Genomic DNA, 24,346 nt, shown 5'->3' on the forward strand with positions numbered 1-24,346 from the left:
AACTTGCGTTTGGTTTATTTTCGGTAATTAAACTAGTGTTAACAACTTTCTGGATATTAGCTTGATTGGTGTCTTCTGGTTGTAAAATGCCTGTTTTAATATTACATCTAAAACTTTGCCAAAGACACCTGGTAACCTGGTTAAAATGTCATATTTAATTATCTTAAACATAAATCGTCCAGCTCAAACCTTTATAGGGGGAAGAGGTGGGACCATCATCATCAAAAGGATTAATCATGGAAAATCTGAGCCCCGATCGAGCTAATCATGTACACAAACTTCTCCCAAGACACTATGTGTCTTAAATATTCCGTTTTCGCCAAAATAATAAAACGCACGAATTAGCGCTTTTAAGTCACTGGTCTGCACTGGTGCGTAGGGGCAGAGGTAGGAGGGGCATAGTGAACAGGTGGGGTATAGTTAACCCTTCTGTGCTTTAGCCTTGCATGTATTATGGTTCGAATCAAATTATTATGTATACTATTACAAATCATTGCAATGATGATATTCAACTTACTACCAATTAATTTGTTTCGAACAATTAGAGATTTGGGACTGGAGTGTGGGATGCTCATTATGCCCCACCTGTTCACTATGCCCCTCTTATCTCTTCTAGTGAAACAATCTAATTGAGTGCCGTTTAATTGCGTTTTTAGCTATTCTAACTAACGGGGTTCAACGGTAACACGATTCAGGACCAGGTTGCTACTGAAATCGCAAAACTGCTTTCGAAAAAAAGACGATATCATGTGAATTATGTTGTCAGAAGAGGAACAGGCAGGGCAGCCTTGTGAATTTCCAATGATTTTTATCCTCTTAGTATTGGAACCTCATTCCAGGCTCCAAAAAGTATCATATGTGATGATTGTCATCCTCAATTTCCCATTCGATATTATCGATAACTGCTCAGCCCTATGTGACATCGCCGTATATGACCTCTTTTTTTTTTTTTAGTTTGTTTATTTGTCGAGGCTCATCCGCAGTAGCTTCACGGAGCCGAAATTCAAACGTTTTTTTATCAATACTACTTAAAAATAAAATTAGTAGCGGCTTGCTCGAGTTTAGAGGTAACAATTGATAAACAGTTGGATGGAGGGTTAAGGATTAAGAACACAAGGGTTGGAGCTGCACTGTGGGCGAAAACTACGCTCTATGTGACCTGATATATGATACATGATATGAAATCATATATGACCTCACAGTATCGAACGGGTTAAGCCACGATATTTTTATTTATGACTTCATTGAAGAGACTTTCAGCATGATCAGTTTGATATTTTTTTTTACTAAGTCAGTGAGACTATGACGAAAGCTTGCTTTATCAGACGAATTAACAGAAATTTATCTCCTTAAACATCTAGCAGCTATTACGTTTATGTTAATATACCCGGCATCGACGCTCTTACTGAGTATAATTCCTGCTCTAGTATTAGTGCACTTTTGCAGTTGTCAATAAATTAATATAAAGGCTCGGTAATGAAGAAAACTAAACAAAACTAATCAATTAATAAATTCATTCCCTCCGGCTTGATAATACCATCCCATAAGTGACAAGGCTATCTGAAGTTCCCAATCTATTAATATATTGTCCAACATAATATTGCGAGTGTCCGAGTCGACACCAATGGTCTAATATAATTTTAAATGCACAAATGCACCCTTCATAGTTAAAAAACGCTTTATAAATTCAAGTGAAAATGCTCCATAAATTTTCGGAAAATTCTCGATTAATTTATAAAAATACATCTTTTTTTCATTTTTTTTTAGATGCTCCCTAAATCCTCTAGGAGAAAAAAATGCTCCATTAGTTTAGGTAAGTGCATAATTTTTCAAATCCAACCTAATTCTTCAGAAAACAGTTAAGTTAGCTTAGGTAATTGTAATATTTTACTGCTATTCAATACTTTTCACATGAATCATACAAATACATATCTAATGTTTTACGTAAAAAATGATTGTTTATTATCTTAACTATTTCCAATTGATGTAGTATTATGAATGATCAAAAATGATAATTTCCAATGACCTACTACAAACTACTCAGCAGTCTAGTGTTTCTTCTCATCATTATCTTTATACCAGTCCTCGCTGCAAGAATAGAGAGTTTATTAAAATTAAATTAAATTTTCTGTACCAGAATTTGCAGCTTACCATCCAGGAACGTTTTCTGGTGCATCGCACCGTTCAGTTTCCTCGTTGTAGACCTCTCCCACTTGGCATCCCAAATCACGTGGTTCCAAACCGTTCAGGCAAACATAGAACCGCTGGCAATCGGTCGGGTGAGCGAATTTGGGATGCGCAACAGATTGACCTGCTGCATCAGTCTTCTGTTCCTTCGGGCAGGTGAATCCATCCTTGAGTTGTTCTGTAAAGCAGACATTCAAATAAGCCTACATGCCACGTTTCATACAAAAAAAAGCAAAATTACTGTTAACTCCTGGGTTGCATCCTTGGCGACCCGCATCATGCGGCCACACGCAGGTACCGCTGTATTCATCGAAGTGCAAACCGGCGGTGCAGGGTATTTCATTTGCTTCTCCCTCAATACAGTTGTAGAATACGTTACAAACAGCTGCATCCGGATGGGCAAAGAATCCGTTCTTACGTGGGCACAGAGTATTACCCTTTGGTTGTTCTGATGGTGACAAAAATCATCAACTAATTAGCTTACAAAGAATCCTACTAGAAAGCGTTAATACTTACGCAGTTCTACTCGGTCTCCGCAGTCAACATTGAATGGCTGATCACATTTGTTGATTTTCCTGATCGTGGGATCGAACACCAAACCATCTGGGCACAACCTTTCAGTGGCACGTCCATCGTAACATTCGTAGAATTTGTCACACTGGACGGGATCCTCGTACTGTCCATTCTTGGGAGGGCATTTGAACTGTTGTGAGTCTGGAATGGCAAAAGGATAGATGGTTGTTTATTACTTATGTGTTCCATTCAATAGATACATATTTTCATTGCATTAATAAAAAAAAACAGTTTGATTAATAGCCCAAAAAAATATGAGTCGATGCAAAAAAATGGTAAAGATTGATGAAGGTGGTTGTGGTAACTGAAGTGTACGAAAAACCTTGTTCAATATGATTACTAAAAGTTGATGTTCTACGATGTTGGTCAATTTAAATGTGTCCATTGTGTCCAATATCAGAAAAGTGAGCATTTTTGACAATCTTTCAATTAATCATTAATTTAAAAGGATTGAACAAACGCAAACGCATTACAGTTTAGAACAGTTTTTTTTTACACCAAATCTGTTGTGCTCTTCTTACAGGTTTATAATATCCTTTTTGTGTGTGTGTGTGTATATGAGAAATTTTGGCACACGTGTTTCTCAGCATCCACTGCCACAAATTTGACAGGGGCAAGAGCTCACTTGTGTAGTTTTTATATTGTGCTCCCAATTATTCCTCAACTATTGCTCATAGTTTGCCATTAATGTGACACATCAAACCACATGGGAATTCGAAAACATGTTCAACGGTGCTGATATCGAGTTGCCAGGAACCCATTGGCCAAGGGCAATGGATAGTTTCTGACTTGAGTCAAAACTAATCATGCGATACATCAAATAACATCAGATTTTAAAACTAAGACCACTGGTAATCATATTGTGTATGCAGACCACATTGGCCACACGCGGACATGTCCTGCATGTCCCGAGTAAATGGCAAGTTTCTGCCAAGAGCCAAAACCCCTTTGTGCGCCATATCAAATCAAATGAGAATTCAAAGGAATTTTAATGGTAGTCATTTAGAGTGCCCAGGTCCACATTGGCTACATCTGGAGAAGTTTCGGGTGCCCCAGGGAAATGGTCAGTTTATGACTAGGGACACACTCGGCTCTCGTTCATTAGGTTTAAAAATTTCAAAAAGAGACATAATCTGATGTTTCCTGATCCGCAGGGTCTCCTAAGTCGCACTACCAGTAACGACCTTTAAGACCGCTCTGAGTAAGCCTACTTGTCGGATAGAAAACTAGTTAGAATCAAAGACCCAACTTTGTTATTTAACTACGGTGCTTAATGCTTTCTTCATAAATTTATAATATATTCAAAGCAGCATGTAATTTTTACGAAATTTAAAATCACATGTGCTTTAAAATAATGTACTAATCTGTTCTCTATATCTGAACAACTTTTGCGAAGACAACAACTTCTCAGCTGGTCAGAATCTCGAGGTATAGCTCATACTAATAGTTTATTTGCCAAATAGCGTCACGTAGTGGAAAAATTTGCCACTTACTAATTATGTTGAAGGCCTTGGTTACATGAATAACTTTGTCCAAGGCAGCAATTACCTAAATGATCAGGTTTTCGAGATAGGCGAGATATACCATATACTGGAATATTATATGTACACTAGCACCACAAATTTTGAAATTTAACGTGTTAGCAGCGCCGGTGGTGTAGTGGTAAGCGTGATTGCCTCTCACCCCAGCAGGTCTGGGTTCAATCCCAGTCGGCGCCGCCGGGATGTTCTGAGGCATAACATCTCTGATCATGCCTTCCTTCGGAAGGGAAGTAAAGCCGTTGGTGTCTGATTCATGAGTTGATGGCTCGATATGTAGGGTCCAGGTGTGGGAGCTGTCTCCCTGGCGTCGGTAGCATTGGTGCTCAGCATGGAAAACAAGATTGATGGAAATCATATCAAGGAGAAAAAAAATTAACATGTACCCTAGCGCCACGTACTGGCAGAATACTGATCTTCTCACCTTTATAAAGGCTTTGATTATCTGAACAACTTTGCCGAAGACTAGTTTATTATTTTCACGTGATACGGGGAATCTTCAGTAAAGACAGTTGATGGTGATGATTACAGATTTTCGTTATTGGATATGATCATGCTGTGTAACAAAAATGGTAATCGCATTATCGTTTTCCCAAATGATAACCCGGCTTTGATAAGTTTAATCGACTGAGCCTGTACAAATAAAGTAATTATAAAAAAACACCATTTTCAGAACTGCCTGTTGTGATTCTTTGGTAAATACTGATCATGAGTGTAACAAAAAATTAAAATTGTATTATCCTTATCTACATCGGTGATTTTAATTTCCTGGAAATAAAATAGTAATAAAGGGAGCATGACAAAAACAGTTAATTACGAGTAATTACTTGTCCGTTCAAACCCATTTACACTCCGCTTTCCCTATGCAAATACACCCTGAGTAAGGTTTTTCAAAAATGTAGCAGTAACCGGTAATAAATTTCAATTTTAGAATGCTTTATATGATGGGTTTGGTTAGAAATTGGTAATTTCCCAGTTCCCAGAACACACCCCGATGGACCAAAGTGATCGTTGGCACGATGTGACCCATAATGATCTTGATTTTGAATTCTCTTGTGATTTGACATGTTGAAAGATGTTATATAGCGGGAAAACTCACAACTACATAATAGATTAAACTATAATGTTCATACAACTTTAAAACAGTTTAGAACAGTCCGTTCAATTTTTTTAAAGTGAAATTTGTGGAGAGTTTGAAGCACATTGATGAAAAATTAAGCTTCACTTATGAAAAACGCGTATTTTCATGAAAAAATATTCTTGCTGAAACATTTATTAAACTAAAAAGATAATCACTATAAGCATTTTGGTTATAAATGCTAGATTTATATTTTTGCTCATTGATATAACAATTTGAAATTCTATAACAAAAATCAAAAGTCACCTACAGTAAAGTGACAAGCACCACGATTTAAAAAAAAGGCCAAACCCAGCATCGAACCCGTATAAAAATAACCATGCACTTACAGTGAAATATCAATCAAATGCAATACGTTCTGTTGTTGATAATTAACTCTATTATGGTTGTATGATATTTCTCAAATAATTTTATTGTCACCACAGTTGGTTTATAATACATTCTATGTTTGCAAAATTATTAAAAATAGAAAAACAAGAATAAAATTTGTAATGTAATGAAATTTGCTGGAGAAAAATTGATTTTCTTTACAACCCCTCTCATCTAGTGTGAAAGTCGCATTAACTTATATTGTGTTATATAGTTATTTATATCGAATTTGTATTGTTCTTGGCAATAACATTAATGGTAGCTACCGAAGATATTAGTGGATTGTAACAATAGCTTATATTGTGGTGCATTTTTATGCGGAAAGCCTAAGAAAATTATAAAATGAACATTCTAGATGTTGCCGTTGAAAATAAATTACTCGAGATAGTCAAGACACTGGAATTCAGTGCAACTCGAACAACAATCTGCAGCTAAAGCATTTTTTTACTTATTCTAAGCCATAAGTTAAAGTTACATGGACTTCAAAAGCTGTATTATAATAGCTATAGATAATATATTGGCTCAATCTGGCGTAAATTGTCTATTCATATAAAATTGGATTGAAAAAATACTCCAAGATTGGTAGCATTTTCAATGGACTCGAGAAAAACTTCAGATATATTAATATCTGGTAAACCTGAGGGTATATAGCGTATTTGCATTTTTGTTTTGTTCTTAATTAATCCAAAAAAATATTGCATGAAGACCAGGTATATGTTGGCTTCGGCACTAAAATTGAAACGTTAATTTCGCTGTATTTATCACTAAAATACTTCGCTGAATGTATTTAACCGATGCCTTAGTCTATCAGCTTCAATCTGATTACATTTTTACGATTGAGTAAACCTGTTATGCCAGGGTTTTCTTCAAATGAAACATACGCACTAAAAATGCGGCTGATTGTGAGTTGCCGATAATAATAGAATAGCTGATTAACATACAGTTCAAATAGAAAGGTTGCCGATGAAAAACCGACTTCCGAAAATAATCACACTCACCTGAAAAGATGGAGCGTTGTAAAAACGTTTTTAAAGCCGTTTTGGACAATCCTGTCGATTGGAATGGATAGAATAGCAACCAGCAGATAAATGTAAACAAACAAACAATTGCTAATAGAAGTGTAGATGCTGCTTAGATTGACAAGAATACGTAAATTCCCCTAGTTGATTCCACATCAGAATTCATAAATTAAAAAAACAAAAGTACAGCTGTACGATCATCAGCGATGTGAATCATGCAATACTTCAGTACTGATGGAAGCAATCAATCAATCAATAACTAATTATCATTACTTTAATTTAAAAAGCGGTCTTGAGCAATATTCTTGCAGAAAAAATCTCTTATAACCGCGTATAGCAGGATTATCTGTAGTTCAATATGGCGGAATACAAGGACAAATTGAACAAAAAGTATACCATGTTAATTCCCATCACAGGACCAGTGCTGTTTTGAGCTTCATCCAAATGAGCTAAAATTATAGGATCTGGACATAATTTTGAATCGATTGTATAACACAGTATAACGGATAAATTGAGCCACTACTAACCACAGTTCTCCAAGCTTGTTCTCAGCAATTTCAAGCACGATAATGATGTACTTGAAGATAATTCAAGGGAGACCACTGTTTTCACTTTCTTACTTTTGAATCTTGCATACATACCCCTTCGCTACACATGCTTCCTTGGCTGCTCCAAGCAACTCACAGGACATTGTGTTTTGTTTTGTTTTGTTTTGTGGACCATCAACAGAACTGGTCTGGCTACAGCCACCGACCGAGCGGGTTTTTATTTGTATAAATATTTTCCAGACAGTGAGAACAACTTTCAAAATTGCATCCACCATGGAGACACAAATTATCGATGGTATTTTGAGCCAGTCCTGTCACTGTATGCTATTAGTGTTATCGACCACTTTTCGGAACTACTACTTATAGGCCTATGTGAGGCAGGACATGTACACGTGCAAGGCCAACTGGTTGAACCACATAATGGCACACATGTACATGGTAGAGATAATAATGATGTAATGTGCTGCACATCAATAATTCGGTCAAGTGGACTGTGGAAAACTATTACATTGATTAAGCCGACAATGGTGGTTTTGTTATGCCTTAATGATAAAGGGCCACACACAGTCGATACGTTGCGTTTACGTTAGCGTGGATTTGACAGTTATCTCAGAGGTTATCTGTCAAATTTACGTAAACGGAACGCAAACGCATCCATTATGTGTGTCCCTTAAGGTTTTGATTTTGAACAAGTAATTATTAGAGAGAGTCTAGTATAAAAGAGGAGTGGACCAGATGGTTTTGAGCCAAATGAACTGTCAAAGCCAAAGCCAATCTATCAGCGCCTATCTTGATTGCATTGGCATATAAATCACCTAGGCATACACATTTAGAAATAACTAATTTTACACGTGACGGAATCCATCTTTGACGTAAAGGACGAGACTGAAAAGCTCGATACTCGACGAAAAGTACGTTTGATTGAGCTGAATTTTGCGTCTATTATGGCTCAATTTTATAAAATTGACGCTCGTATATGTCAGAGCACCTAAATTTTTTTAAGTGTTTAAGTTGTCAAGGCAGTATGTTTTGAATCCGTTCCTTTCTTATACTAGCCCCTCTCTAGTAATTATGAAAATCTAGCAGTGTTCTAGCACACATAAAACATGAATAAATTTGCGGTAAATAGCCAGAATATTGTCCAAAATATTCAAAGTCTGCATATCCATTAAATCCTCCCCATTGGAAATCATAACCATGGAAACGCATGGTCGGTGGTGACTTTCCAGTTCTTTTGGACAACGCGCAGTCTGACTGCCATAATGGGGTGTTTACACTTATGCTATTTCACTAGCGCTAATGAGCTATCCGCTGAAATTCGTGCTAGTTGGCGAGTACACTAGCGCTAGTAAATCTGCATAGATGTAAACACACCATAAATCAGCATGCCTTGGAAAATCAACTTGAGGCTCTGCTAATGTAAAGTGAACTCAGTAAGTGCGATTTTTATCGCCAGCATTTATCCAATTTCGAAGAACAGTCATTAACGACTTATATGTGTGTTAACAGCTAAAACAAGCTTCTACAGGAAGACATACTAATTAAATTTTGTGCTGAGCTGAAGTGTAATTGAAAATAAAACCATAACATTATTTACGCCTCAAAAGGTATCATTATATCACGATCTTACCATCCCAATTCTTGCTGAAGTAACAAATCAAAAGGCTTTGACCTGTGTTCCTGTGGCGGTCTATCAATCCGCAACAGTCTGATACGCTTGAGGTACCGACCAATGGAATGAATGAGCGGCTCGGTACAGTGGAAAAGTATTTCATGGCTATAGATCCGCCATACAAGAAGAGTGACACGTCGGCGGCATCGTGCTCAGGTCAGATTTAGCAGAAAGACCAAAAGGAAAAATGAAGAAGACGACTGTTGTTGAATTATGCTGGTATATGTATTTATTAGTACTCATTTATATGGAGGAATGTATGGAGATAGGCTTGAACTTGGTTGGCCTTCTCTATTGTTAGAGGGCACTGGAAATGGCAGCGGGCGGGAGTGACACGTTTTTCGTGATTCCGTTAGCGACGAGCTCAATACTTGGAACTGATATCGGTTGATCCATTCAAGCGTATTCAAACGAACGATTTCTGAAGTAGGATAATTGATTAATTATGCAGATTGTTTGGTTCTTCTTCAAGAGTTTTATGTTGAAACTGATTGTGCCGTTATTAGAAAACAGTGCACAATGGTCCCAAAGTCGTATTTAGGAAGACAACAATGTTTGCGCTAAAACCGTTGGTTTTAAGCATATGGGCTCTTATTATGGGTGTCACTGCTAATACGGTGAAAACGTAGTGAAGTGACCAGTTGTCACTCACGGTTACAATGTTCTAAAAAGTTGCAGAACAATCAATTTGCAGCAACTTCGCTCAAGACACAATTTTTTATATCTCTTATGGTTCATGAGTTACGATTTTTTAAACAAGTAGGTTAGGGTGACCCCTGAAAATTTGGTTTTCTATGAATATCTTTTCATACGTTCATTTTTCGTAAAATCAATGTTCTAGACACATTTAGAACTTTCAATAACAAATATTTTTGCTGAAGCAATCAAGTTGCTATATGTTTTGATTGGAAAAAAATGATACTTTTTAATTGTCAATATCTTTAAAAGGAGTAAACCGATTTTCAAACTTTTAATTTTTTTTCCTTTGGTTTGTTTTTTTTTCGTCGATCTTGTTTTCCGTGCTGAGCACCAATGCTACCGGGGACCAACGGCTTTACTTCCCATCCGAAGAAAGGCGTGATCAGAGATGTTATGCCTCAGAACATCCCGGCGGCGGCGACAGGGATTGAACACAGGCCTGCTGGGGTGACAGGCAATCACGCTTACCACTACACCACCGGCGCCGTTGAAACTTTTAATTGATCGTTGTTTTTAATTTCATTTATGGTGGGAAAACGGCAAGAGCGAGTTTTGTTTAAAGCATTTGATTTAATTTTTCGAAATTCATATTTTTATGCAAAAAACTGCCAAAATTTTTCAAATGAAAAAGAAAGTATCTTCGGCAAAAATGTGAGCCATCATAAGCTCTAAAAGTGTCTAAAACAAAGTTTTTGCGAGAAATCAATGTATGAAAAGAAAATTTTGAAAAATTGTGATTTTTAGGTGAGGTTTTGACAGATTATTCCAAAGCATACAACAGTATATTTTAATCTTAGCGTCCATATAAAGCAGTGATAATAGCAAGTTATGGTATCTTTGAAACCGTCAAGCTAAACCCAGTCACTTTAGTCCGTCCTACTGTCTGAAAAGGTAAACATCGCACGTGTTCGTGACTTGAAAGAACGGGAACAAAAAGTTTTTTTCTACATTTTCTAAGTGATACTTGAAAGCACTACACAGAAAAAAAGTGCAACCAGGTCAATCCATCGGTTGTGTAATATAACGTTGTACGATGTACATTAGACTGATGCCAAATTTGAAATTTTTGCTCCACACTGCTCAAACGGTTTCAAATCAGGTCCTGATTAGCCTCCCAAAATTTGAACTCATTTGGTAAAAAACTGACTTGGCACAAACCATTCGAAGTTTATATGGAAATTACTATGCGAAAACTAAACTTTTTATTCATTGTCTTCTACCCATTTTTCATATTGCTTTTTCGAAAAGTTCTATAACTATTCTTACGGAAAATTTTCTAAGCTACAACTTTGCGAAACATTGTTTTTCAATCATATGTCAAATTAAATAGCTATTAATTGTTTAAGAGATTGATAATCTTATGGCATGATCAAGCAGCTGTTTTGTGGGCAACACTGAATTCTGCAGTGTGACATAGTAGCCATTATATTTGTGCTCAATTCTTCGCACCAGAAACACCAATGTTGCCTGCTGAACAGTTCAATGAGCATAATCATAAGACATCAGTGACTTGAATCATTAATAATTTTTGTTCCTTACATTTGATTGAAAATTGGTTTTCAACAAAGATGTAGCTGAGAAAATTAACTACAATCACTGCTATCATTTTTAAAAGTATAATGATGTGGTGAATTGTTAGATAGATATCAACAAAAACATCAGTTCTCCCATAGTAATTCCCATATAAACTTGAAATGGTTTGTGCCAAGTCAGTTTCTTACTAAAGTAGTTCAAATTTTGGCAGGCTAATCAGGACCAAATTTGGAACCGTTTGAGCACTGTGGAGCGAAAATTTCAAATTTTGCATCAGTCTAATGTACATCGATTTTGCGAACAAAATTACATCCATTGATGTAATATTGTATCTGATTTTTGCTATGAGATCATTATTTCATACATCAGCTTGAATTACATTGATCGATATTACATTTTTTTTGCTGTGTATATGTGAATTAATCCTAGAAAGAAAATCGCAATGGCTGGCGGTAAGTTACTGGAACTCCTTAAGTAACTGCTATATTAAAAGAAAAACAAAAAAAATAACAGGTGTGAAAATCGCTAACCGCATGTTCGCACTTAAATTTGCAAGATTGTGGACAAAGAGTTGTCGAAACAGAAAACGGTTCTTTGAGCATAACAAGGTTTGGCTGAGTAAGTGTGAAACTGTAAACGAATTAGCAGAACCGAAAGCTGAAAAAAGACGACCATGCAAATCCTTCGAGACCTCAAGTACGAAATCAAAGCTTAGAAAAGTGCACGATATCAGCGAAAGAAGTTCCTTATGCGGAGTTAATGTTTGCAGCGGCAACCAGGGCAACAAATTCTGGCCTTCGAGACGCAGGAAAGATGATCTAAAATCTCTCGGAGTCTCCGGAAAACACAGGTAGTGTAAAGCAGTCCATGAATGTGGTCAGTGATGTGGAAGAATATTCACCAACTGAAGCTTTGGCGTTTATTTGTAAAAACAAATTTTATAAAAGTCAATACAAAGACATTCGTGCATCGAGCCTGCAGAAAGGATGTTATTTATATCCTTCCTACCAATGGATTTTGGAGGAAAAAATACTTACGTATCCTACAGGTGCTTCGTGTTTGAGTTATGTTTAGTACAATAATTAATGTATTGTGTTTGAATTACAGGTATAACAATAAAACCATCGCCAGCTGAAGTTTCGGTGCAAGCTTTAGTAGATCACACTAATGAGCATTCGAACTGGTTTGTCGTTGGATGAATACGAGATCAAGTATAAACGGCAGCAGTGACAATTCTCGTTATAAACAGAATTTCGTTGATGAAAATGAGGACGGTGAATTAGTTGGCTACAATGATTTACACATATTTATATAGCTCTGGTTCCTCTTCAGCTTTCCGCAAGGATCTCTGAACATGAACATAAGGTTTTCTGGAACAATTAATTGCCATAGTCTGTCTCCATATGCAGACCAATCAAGCTTATTTTTTCTAAAGAAACTTCTCAGCTTACGCAAACAGAAGTTGAGAAAGTACGGGAGCAGATACAAAATCTGAAGCCGACAGAAATGTCTCACGATGGTCGAAAAATCACCATATTTTCAACATTGATATTAAGTTTGATGGATACCAAGGTAGTAAATGACCTAACAGGGACAAATGTGCAGTCCTGCTCTTTTGGTGGTAAGAGTGGAAGGAAACTTAATGACGCTGCAGACAATCATGTCCTCACTCCTCTCCATTGCTCCATAAGGACGTTCTTAATGGACAGGCCAACGCGGCGAGTGGCAAAATCGAATGAAAGTGTTCGTCAGCGAGAAATCACAATACGGAGTGAGTTAAAACGGTAACTTTTTTTTTCCTTGGTTTCTTTTCCGTCGATCTTGTTTTCCGTGCTGAACACCAATGCTATCGACGCCAGGGAGGCAGCTCTCACACCTGGATTCTACCTATCGGCCCATCAACTCATGAACCGAGAACAAACAGCTTTACTTCCCTTCCGAAGGAAGGCGTGGTCCGAGATGTTCTGCCTCAGAACATTCTGGCGGCGCCGACTGGGATTGAACTCAGGCCTGCTGGGGTGAGAGGTAATCTCGCTTACCACTTTACCACCGGCGCCGCTTCGGATTTTGCACCCTATCCGGATGTAGCCTATATTAGTGAAGGCCAATATAAAATAAGTTTGTTAAATCCGGAGTGATTTGAGATTTGGGCGTAATTACATTTGAAAACAAACACGTCAATCACCGATTTCTCGCGAATAAAACGTCAATCTCGAAAATTAATAACAGGATCAGATAGGTAGATAGAGATGGCTCTGTCATTTGGTATAGTTTGTTTACAAGATTGAGCTTTTATTCGTGAGAAATCGGTGATTGACGTGTTTGTTTACAAAACCAATTACGCCCAAATCTCAAAAAACTCCGGAAATATTGCAATTTAAAATACTATATGAAAGGTTCAGATTCACCTCAATAACTTTATTCAATCGATTGTTTTGGTAATTTTACCGACCATGCCCGGACAATGGCAGACGTGTCTGAGTTCAATATAATCGGAATGACTGATTAATATAAAGTCCATGAGTTTTGAGTAATCGTGTTGCTTCTAGCCTGGTTTTGGTCACTTGTTTAAAGGGTCATCTGGAAGATTTCTTGATATGGCAGTAATTCTCTAAGCATTGAATGTATTACATGATAGATTCTTATATGACAACATGATATTAAATCTTAACACGGAAACGTTGCTATTAATTGAAGTGACGCACGATACAAAGATGTAGAAAAACAAAAAGTATTTTTCGGGTTAAAATATACAATTTAAATATACAAAATATCATATATTAGTAATTTCTATAAATATGTATGTGTATATGTTACAGTAATGTTATGAAAAAAAATCATTAATATAATAAACACATAAATATAAAAAAAAATACCCGTTTTCAATCAATTTGAAAGGGTATAAAGAATGCTAATGTTTTTGAAATTTTCAAAAAGGATTCTTCATGTTGGGCAAAAATCGTATAATACGTAAACTTTTGGTAAATATAAAAATATGGAATCAGTGTAAACAAACATTATCGGTCAGAGCGATCCTATCCGTATTTTATTTTTGTATTCTAACATCAAGTACTCATTAATCCGTGTGAATTTGTTTTCTGTGTGAATTACTCTTATATGCTTGGTCTCTACTATGCTTGGACAATAAATTTGACAAAACAGAAATAGATATTTCCGATATGATCCAGAGAAAGCAAGACATGAAAAACGAACCCATTATTTGGCGTGCTTTATGGCGGGTGTTGAAAACAATGGCGATGATCACCGATCTTTCAGCAGAACAAATAAAACCGCATGAGTGCAATATTTTCCCCATGCTACAAAGCTGTAATATTTATATAATTAAAATACACATCAAAATACAATATATTACAGTACTTACAACTTCGGTGTTTTCTCGCATTGGAATAGCCAACAGATCGATGTGCTCTTCCAATGCGCCCGGCACGCTTGCTTTCACTGATCTATTGTGACTGTGATCATTGACAGCACGGGCGTGTCCGAGAAAACCCCGAAGAACGACAAACAAACACACAACAATATCACACATTTCTTCAAGCGGTTCGTCGAGAGGTTACAAACGCAACAGCGGGCTACAAAGGGTGTGTTCTTTCAAATGTTAATTTCAGCATCTTATATAAATAAGTTAAAGACCATCATCTTTCCATCAATTTCGGTTTAAACTTTAGTGGAAAGGTTTTATTATAAATGTCTTTGCAGGGGGCGACCCCGGCGTAGTGGTTAAGATCCATACCTCTCACGCTAAAGTCACGAGTTCATCTCTCACCCTTGGACAAGTCCGAAAGTCTTTGAGCGTTAAAGTGACTATAATAATAATTAAAAAAAAATGTCTTTGCGATTCATGGAGAACTGCAAATCCTTAATGAGTATTGCCCTACAATGTAGCGAGTGAAATGCAATGCCAAGTAATAGAATAAGTGCTACCATAAATAAAATAATAAATTTTAATTCGTGAGCAATACTGTCAGTTCACAGTTCACAAAGCCGTATTTTTTGACGCCACGTGAAGTGAAACTTGTAAGGGGCTGTTCATAAAATACGTTGACAGCTTAGGGGGGGGGGAGGGTTTGCAATCATCCACGGCCCATACATTTTTTTTTGTATGGACGATTATCTACGCAGGGGGAGGGGGGGGGGTTCAAGAATCTCAAAAAACTGCGATTTGTTAAGTAAAACCAATCCTTGCTATGCTGGCATAACGATTAAGATTGATTGTATTCTTTTATGAAGTCGCCAGGAAATATCAGCTGGCGTTTTGTTTTTTATGATAACTCCTTCCTTGAAAACGGGCGAAACCTCACCGGCTGGCTGCTTTTTCATGGTATAGAGGGTGATAATACAATAATCAATCAATTATCTCAACATTCAGTTCAACAGTTATTAATCATGTTCGTGGAACTTCCAAAAACTTAAAATACTTTGAAAATCCCAGGGTTACCGGAACTATCAAAAATCTAGATTTTCGAAGAACATAAAAAGATCCATGGAACTCTTTATCTTGTGTAAAATCTTCAGAAATTCTTGTACTAGATCTTCAACTCTTTCACCACACCGACAACACCTAAAACTTTAAGGACTCAAAGAATTTGAAACATTAAAAGAACAATAACTTTAAAAGCCCTTGAGAAGGTTCCTAAAGTACCCTGATCAGTGATCCACTAGTTTTGATAGCTTCGAAGGCTCCTTAAGTTTCGGAAGTTTCTAGATTACTCCCGGTGTTCAGAGCTTATCGGGCATTACCTTTAGTTCTCAGAGTAGCTGAAGCTTTTTGGAAGCAGGAGAAGTGTCATGAATTACAGGATAAGCTAGGCCTCCGAATGATCCGGAACATCCTTAAAAGAGGCCAATTTATGAAGCGGGCCCTAGAGCTCCGCGATTTATTCGAAAACATTTGTATTTGGGTTATATTAATTTATGGTGGCTGGGGTCCGGAAGATCCAGAACAACCTTAAAAATGGTGAATTTATGAAACTGATCTAAGAACCTCTCACAGTTAAAATTATTTTGTAATTTTACACGAATTTCCATGCACATAAAAAAGCATGCATATTCATGTAAAATTAAATTGGTTTTTTAATTTACACGGCTTGAAATTTACATGCTTTTAATATTAAACGTCACTGGAATTTTACATGGATGACTTAAGATGGGCTCATCTTGTAATTTTACAGGACATTTAAAATTATACGCAACCGTCGTTGGGCTCGTTGTCTTTTTGTAGAGGAATCTCAATTGCGGGAACGAAATTGCAACGTTCCCGGAAAACTTTTTGAGATGTACGCTGATCTAAATATGCCAGCAGATTCGAACATGACATCGAAAATGCTACGGTTGCACAATTTGTGACCTTCATGATGTTTTGATGCATGTTTTGCCACCAAGTTAGCACTATTTTCCACAAAATTGCACGTGGAAACGAACAATGAAAAGCTAATTTTTAAAATAAAAGTGGCACTCCGGAAAAACACATTCCATAGAACTAAGCTCACAAATCTTACAATACAACATTTTCCACTAAAGAAATGACTCGAGCTATATCCTGCGGAGAACAAAAAACTGATCGAATAATCGGTCTGTTCGCCATATTAGCTTCCTCAATTTGTTTGATGATTTAAATTTACACGAGTGGTGATATTACACTACAAGTGGAAATTAATCGCATTAACGTGTAATTTTATAAGTTTTATCATGTTCATTTGATGTGCATGATTTTTAATGTAAAATTTAATTAAAACATAGTTTAAAGCGATGTAATTTTAAAATAGTTATGGTTTACATGTGATGTAAAATTCCTTATTTTTTGTTGTGTGCATTACGTTGCTCGTTATTACATTTTTTGCTGTGTACGTCATCAATGCATGGTCCCTAAGCGGACTCATTGTCTTCTGACACGTGGTTGATTTTTAATATTATTTACATTTGTGAGGGAAAATGAGATAGGTCAAGTAGACAATAACGATACCGTAAGGCACCAAAGCCCGGACATATAATCTACAAAACCAGTTTAAAAGAATATCATTAAGGCCAAATATGATGCAATGGTCCATATGCTTCAACAAACAATTTGAATTGATTAAAGGTTGAATAAGCAATTTTTTAGCTGAAGAAGCAAATTTTTGCCGGAATAAGCACTAAATTTTTCCATTATTTATGGTGAAAAGTGGATGTGATATTTAATTAAAATGTTAAATGTCCGAATTGAAAACAGCCGCTACGGTATAAGCTGATTAAGAAATGTAGCATACTTCATAGCTAAATTTATGTTCACACCTAGCATCGTTTCAGATCTCCTTCGAAGACAACTGTTTGCTATGATTCCATCAGACAGATATTTGCTCAAAACAAATAAAGAAAGTGCCGAAATCAATAGATGCACACATGAAGTGATTGAAAACAATTAAGCATACGATGCTACTGGCATTAATTACCCATTACCTCACCACCGCGACCCGGTCAGGTGTTAACGAGAAGCTTCAACCCCGGATTGCTTCACTCAATTTAGCTAATTTGATTTTTGAACGTGGCACACTCACTGGCTGCATTGTGTCTGCAGTAGTCTCTCGCATCACGCGTAAACAAAAATTATGTAATTTAAAAAGTTTTACTGTGTACATCGACGTGCCACTGCTGAGCTTTTATCGACACTAGTCAAACTGCAGCTCGACATATTTATATATAATAAATATATACGTTTAGTGTTGGCCGGTTGCAGACTCTCTCACACCTTCATGATGTAATGATGAAGTCCGGCTCACTGAATGCTCTTACACGCTTAATCATGGGGAAAAATCGCAGCAAATAAGAACGAAAGTAAAAGTAATTGTGCACTCGTTCGCCCATATGTGCGCTCTACAGTTTGGTATCGCCACTCATGAAGAAGCGTAAAAGGCTTGCAAAATGTGATGATTGCGGTTCACGGAAAGTAAAACAGTACGGATAATTGGCTTCCTCTTTTGAGCCACCCTTTTTTCAGGATTTTCCATCGTGCTCGATGAAGTATAATATCCAATCAATACTGAAAGTTCGGTCGTTTAGTTACGCAATCATATCCGATAAATTCGAAATATGCCATGCTGGCGGTTACATTTCCCTGTAAGGCGTGGTCACTGTTAGGGAAAAACTGGATTGGTATACTCACATGCACTAGCCGACAGCAAAAGGCAAACGGTAACGAAACGATTCATTTTAACTAACTACCTTTTTGAAACTTATATTCTACTTGAGTATCAACACTTCACTCCACTTGAGCCTTCGGATGTGCAGAATCCACTGCAAAACTATAGCACGGTTCCGCCAAGACCTCCAATGCTGAACAATGCTCACGACACACTACCAAACACTTCGAAAGGCTTGAATGAACTAGCGAGCTGAAGTGATAATACTCTTACTTTTGATGAATCCCTCTACCAAACTGATGGGGAACAGCGTGTCTGGGTGTCACCGGTGGGTGCGGTAGGTTGTCTCGTTTGCTACGGCTGCGGTTGTTTCTGCTATATGTGGCTGAGTGGAAAACAACCGTATCTTGATATCCAAGCCGAGGTGAAGCCGAAGTCGCGCATTTTGCGGCCAACCGCCACGCTGGATGCCGCCGACGCGCCTTTTGGTGGATATAACACACATATACGACGTGCTTTGCATATATGTTTTTCCTTACGATGCCTTATGTGCCACCTGCAAACGAGCACAATCAAAAACCGTTGCAGAGTGCAACGACAGCAAACGATTGGCACGTAAAGATCGATTTACGGGACATTAAGCTGGCTAATTGTTTAAATACTTCAATTGTTGGCCATCACGGTGGGACATCGAATTTCCTGTTACGCCGTTGCAACGGGCAGAAACAGCATGTCATTCCACACAACAATTAGTTGATAAAGTTTTCATAAGAACGTAATTTTTAATTTGAAAACCAATCTCGCAATTACCATCAGTTTTACCCAGCAGGAAACCGAAGTCAATGATTTATGACTTCAATCTGTTCAACTGTCGAAAGCGTATTCTTTCAAGGTGTTTGTGTTTCTTTTATCTATTTTATTGATTCATTGATTCCTATATTGAATAAAACACGACGCGTTGCATTGCATGTATAGAATACAATAGTCAAAAACCGATATGACATCATTTTAGAACTGTTGTCAACCTAATGATGTGTGCAACTGGTCGAAAATTCAAATTTCAGAGCACCATTGATGGAGTTGCTTAGCATACGCCCTTTCAAACCGGTTGGTTTGATGAAAGATCAATCGTTCCGTTGCTCTTTTTGTTAGTTGGAATTATGCTCAAACGGATTCTAAAATTATGCTAGAACACGTGCTACAAGTTAATTCAAAAATAAATTGGTTTTTTTTCCGTGATTTATTTTCCGTGCTGAGCACCAATGCTACTGACGCCAGGGAGGCAGCTCCCACAGCTAAACCCTACCTATCGACCCATCAACTCATGAACCGGGGACCAACGGATTTACTTCCCTTCCGAAGGAAGGCGTTATCAGAGATGTTATGCCTCAGAACATTCCGCCGGTGCCGACTGGGATTGAACCCAGGCCTACTGGGGTGAGAGGTAATAACGCTTATCACTACACCACCGGCGACGCTAAAAATAAATTTGTAGTATTACCACAGACAAACAGACATAACACTCGCATGTTGTTCATCGAACAAGCATTTAACGGTATTACCATAGAGGTAACTCTAAGACCAGAAGGTTCCGAAGAAACGTGCTCAACTTGTTGGACCAGCTCTGGTACCATCTTCGGTCCCAAGCTAATCGATGCACCCCTCGAAACATAGGAAAATCCACGCACCCCTCATTTTATCTGTCAAACTTTCATAGCAAATCAAAATAAACATAGTGTAGTAGAAGAATCGAGGGAGACGACTCTATCTACGATGCAGAAAAGATTGTGTTTTGCTGTGGCTAGCTGCACGCACGCTGAGTAGATAAAACAAAGATTTGTGTCGATTTTGAAGATTTCCTGCAAAAAGATGAAGCACGATGCAAGTAGATGCGAGAAATGAAAGATGATTTTTCGAAGATTGATTCGCTAGTGTGAGATTTTTTGAGCATCTAGAATTGAGATTTAGATGTGTCGCCCCCCTCGAGTAGAATCAACAATCAATACGAAACTAACGATTTTAAATTGGCTCACTACTTGACTAGCCTATTGGTCCCAAGCAAATCGATTAACGTAGCCCATTCTAATCGAAATTCTAGTACTACAGTATGTTTGTTTTGATTCGCTATGAAAGTTTGACAGATAAAATAAGGGGTTCGTGGAATTTCCTATGTTTCGAGGGGTGCATCGATTAGCTTGGGACCGAAGATAGTACCAGAGCTGAGCCAAAAGGTTGAGCTCGTTTCTCCGGGACCTGCTGGTCTTAGAGTTATCTCTACGGTAGAATTTCGACTAGAATGGGGTATGCTTATAAATCTACTTGAAACCAATAGGCTAGCCAAATAACAGTAAAACCTTTCTGAGGCATAAAATCTCGCTGGTTTATGAGTTGATGGGCCGATAGGAAGCAAGGGCGTAGCCAGCTTTAGAGCTAGGGAGGGGCGAAAAAAAATTACTATGGAAAATTTGGCAATTTTTGTCCGGGAACGAGGGAATGGTTGGTAGTTATTTTTGCATTCATGACCCGGGGTACGGACACAACAAATAAATGGTAAATTAAAATTAACTATTGTTGGCTTAATAAAAGAATATTGTTATTTTTACAATAGTTGCAGTTGAAAAGTGGCTTATTAAAACAAAAAGAATCTTATTTTGAATTTATTTGAATAAGTATTTTCGAAACAATAAAATGCAATATAATTTCAACCGGAATTGTTTATATAGTTGAAGATGCTTATTTCAAATAACAGACTAAAGTGGTAATTTTTATACGATAGATGGAGGAGATGAAAGTATAGAGTTGATAGTTCCGTTAGAGTACGGCAGTGTGAAAATTGCATATAAAGGGTGATACGGTCAAAATTTGGTCAATATCAACTTGACGTATTTCTTTCAATTTTGCATTTAAAAAACCTGAACACCCCTCATTTTGAAGGTGTGTGTGTGTGTAGAATGTTGCTCCTATTTTGATTTTGGAATTCACTCTTCAGTTGTCAAAATGCCGTCCAAGCAAGAAGAGCAGCGTATCAAAATTTTGCTCGCGCATAGCGAAAATCCGAGCTACTCGCACGCAAAGTTGGCAAAATCGCTAAAAGTTGCCAAATCAACCATTACAAATGTAATTAAAGTGTTTGGGGAACGTTTGTCGACAGCCAGGAAGTCTGGATCGGGGGGAAATCGAAAACCGGAAGCCGCTGAGACGACAAAGAGAGTTGCCGGTAGTTTCAAGCGAAACCCTAACCTCTCTCTCAGGGATGCCGCAAATAAGCTGGGTGTATCGTCTACAACCGTGCATCGAGCCAAAAAACGAGCCGGACTATCGACTTACAAGAAGGTAGTGACTCCAAATCGCGATGATAAACAAAATACGACGGCCAAAGCGCGATCCCGGAGGCTGTACACGACGATGCTGACGAAGTTTGACTGCGTGGTAATGGACGACGAAACCTACGTCAAAGCCGACTACAAGCAGCTTCCGGGACAGGAGTTTTATACGGCAAAAGGAAGGGGAAAGGTAGCAGATGTTTTCAAGCACATGAAACTGTCAAAGTTCGCAAAGAAATATCTGGTTTGGCAAGCCATCTGTACCTGTGGCTTGAAAAGCAGCATTTTCATAGCTTCCGGGACTGTCAACCAAGAAATTTACGTGAAAGAGTGTTTGAATAAACGTCTGCTGCCTTTCCTGAAGAAACACGGTTGTTCCGTACTGTTTTGGCCGGATTTGGCATCTTGCCATTACGGTAAAAAGGCCATGGAGTGGTACGCCGCCAACAACGTGCAGGTGGTTCCCAAGGACAAGAACCCTCCCAACACGCCAGAGCTCCGCCCAATTGAGAAATACTGGGCTATTGTCAAGCGGAACCTAAAGAAGACCAAAAAAACAGCTAAGGGCGAGCAGCAGTTCAAGGCAAACTGGCTTTCTGCGGCGAAGAAGGTGGACAAGGTGGCTGTACAAAATCTGATGGCAGGGGTCAAGCGTAAGGCCCGGCAATTCGGATTTCGAAAAGCGGAAGCCTAACTAAATATTTTTCCTGAATTTTATACTAATTGAACTTGAAAAAGAAATTTAATTTGATTTTTTAAATAAACGATTTCACCGATTTACACGCGTTTTCCCTTGACCAAATTTTGACCGTATCACCCTTTAGATAGTAGATAGCGAGCTAGGACAACTTTTAAGGAAGGTACAATTCGGTTTTTTCGGAATTGTTTGTTTAAATACAAATAATTTTTTTTTTGGTTCAATGCAAACAATTTTCTGTCCGTGTACTACTCGGGACCTTCTGGTCTTAGAGTTACCTCTTTGCTTGTACTGTGCATTAATTTGTCGAGGATATTCGGGGCATCAATTTCTCCTTACAGCATTTTCGTCACAAAAACTGCTTGAGCGATGGAGTGCCATCGTTCGAGCGCCTCTAGTCCTAGAAGTTGGCAACGCTCTTGATGAGGCGGTAATTTGGAGGAATCATTCCACGGAAGAGTACGAAGAGCGTATCAACCGAATTTTTTCTGCACTGTTTCAATCCTAGAAATACAATTGGCATGATATGGACACCAAGCAACCACAGTTGATTCCAAAATGGATTGTACCAGCGAACAATACAGGGATCGTAGACAGAGTGGATCCCGAAACCCTGAAGAAATTTTGAAGATGAACTCAAGCTGCCTATTTGCATTAGATAAAACATCGCTGTAGTGTACTCGAAATGTAAGGGCACTATCTGGCATAACGCCCATGTTTCGTACTTGAGTTACTCGTTGCAGGGGCTATCCTGCGATAGTGTTGTCAAAAACAAACGGTTTGATCATTCGATGGAAGGAAAATGCTAACTGTCATGAAATTACGAAAACACCACATTTCAAAGCAACCCACCATTATCTGAAGCTCCAAACATTCTAGTAGACTCCTAATTATCATGTAGATCTTGACATCGTCGGTGTAACACATACGGCATCCAGGTGGAAGCATAATGTTGATTTCATTGATGAATAGCACGAATAGCAATGGCCCCAAATTACTTCCTTGAGGTACCCCGGAAATGTTGGAAAATGTCTCAGATAGTTCAGATCCGATTTTGACAAACAGCGAACCAAGTGACAAAAGCAGGAGACAACCCATTTTTTCCAGTCAAGCTAGTAATATTCCATGGTCAACACGATCGAACGCGGCTTTGTGATCTGTATAGACAGCGTTGACTTGGGCACCAGAATCCATGCTTTGTAGGCATGTTGAGAGGAATTGAACTGATCTTTAAGACACATCGTTTTTGAAAGAATCCGTGTTGTTCAGTGGAACCGTAGCGCTGACATCTGGCAAACAAACCATCATTTACAATATTCTCGAACACCTTCGAACTAGCACAGAGCGATGTAATACCACAGACAAACAGACGTACCACTTCATTCAGGATCATCGTACACACATTTAACGATTGATTTGTATAGCATAATTTACGCGAACTGCTCACCGCAGCGCTGGCACCGGATAACTTTAACGTTTCTATATATTCTGTTTCTGCATGCAACATTGTTAGCGACTTAGCGAGCAAGCATGTTTTCCGCGAGAAGCTCGAGAGATGTCGTTACTGACGTCCTATTGTAGAAAGCAGCCTTGAAATGTTGTGCGAAGAGGTTGCATTTACCTTTCCTTTTGGAATTGACGAAGGACCAGAATCTCTTCGGATCCCTACGCGTCCGAATCACGTATCGTTTGTAAAGGAAATGATTGTACTGTTACTCGCTTGTGTGAATACACGTTTTAAAACACACGAAAGAAAATCAATTAAAAATCATTAATTTTTATTCATACAGGGAAACAACTTACAGTTATTTTGGTAAAATTTATAACTGAAACAAGTACCGAACGGTTTTGCATCATTCTTTAAAATTTACAATTCAGTTTAGTAAATTTTGACAGCTCGAGGTTAAAGAAAAT

The 24,346-nt window shown here is 37.9% G+C and overlaps 1 protein-coding gene across 1 annotated transcript; it reads right to left on the reverse strand.

Annotated features, from left to right (window-relative positions):
* Window positions 1–1,933: 1,933 nt before the first annotated feature.
* Window positions 1,934–18,721, reverse strand: LOC135710641 (protein obstructor-E-like). Its single transcript, XM_065233277.1, has 5 exons — window positions 18,436–18,721; window positions 2,704–2,901; window positions 2,429–2,635; window positions 2,152–2,365; window positions 1,934–2,088 (listed from the first exon to the last, which is right to left on the reverse strand). Exons 1-5 carry the CDS (start codon window positions 18,479–18,481, stop codon window positions 2,049–2,051), a joined length of 705 nt encoding a protein of 234 aa, XP_065089349.1. The 5' UTR covers window positions 18,482–18,721; the 3' UTR covers window positions 1,934–2,048.
* Between the last annotated feature and the right edge of the window lie 5,625 nt (window positions 18,722–24,346).

Source organism: Ochlerotatus camptorhynchus, unplaced genomic scaffold, assembly GCF_037179485.1.
Source record: "Ochlerotatus camptorhynchus isolate MF236.1 unplaced genomic scaffold, CSIRO-AGI_Acam_v1.1 ptg000394l, whole genome shotgun sequence".
NCBI lineage: Eukaryota > Metazoa > Arthropoda > Insecta > Diptera > Culicidae > Ochlerotatus > Ochlerotatus camptorhynchus.

What these genes read in the sequence shown, in the direction of transcription:
- LOC135710641 (XM_065233277.1), bottom strand. Translation starts at nt 18,481, where the DNA reads ATGAATCGTTTCGTTACCGTTTGCCTTTTGCTGTCGGCTAGTGCAT. An exon ending in TTTGCTGTCGGCTAGTGCAT is followed by an intron (nt 2,902 to 18,435) that starts GTGAGTATACCA and finishes TTGCCATTCCAG; the next exon opens with ACTCACAACAGTTCAAATGC. An exon ending in CCAGAAAACGTTCCTGGATG is followed by an intron (nt 2,089 to 2,151) that starts GTAAGCTGCAAA and finishes CTATTCTTGCAG; the next exon opens with CGAGGACTGGTATAAAGATA.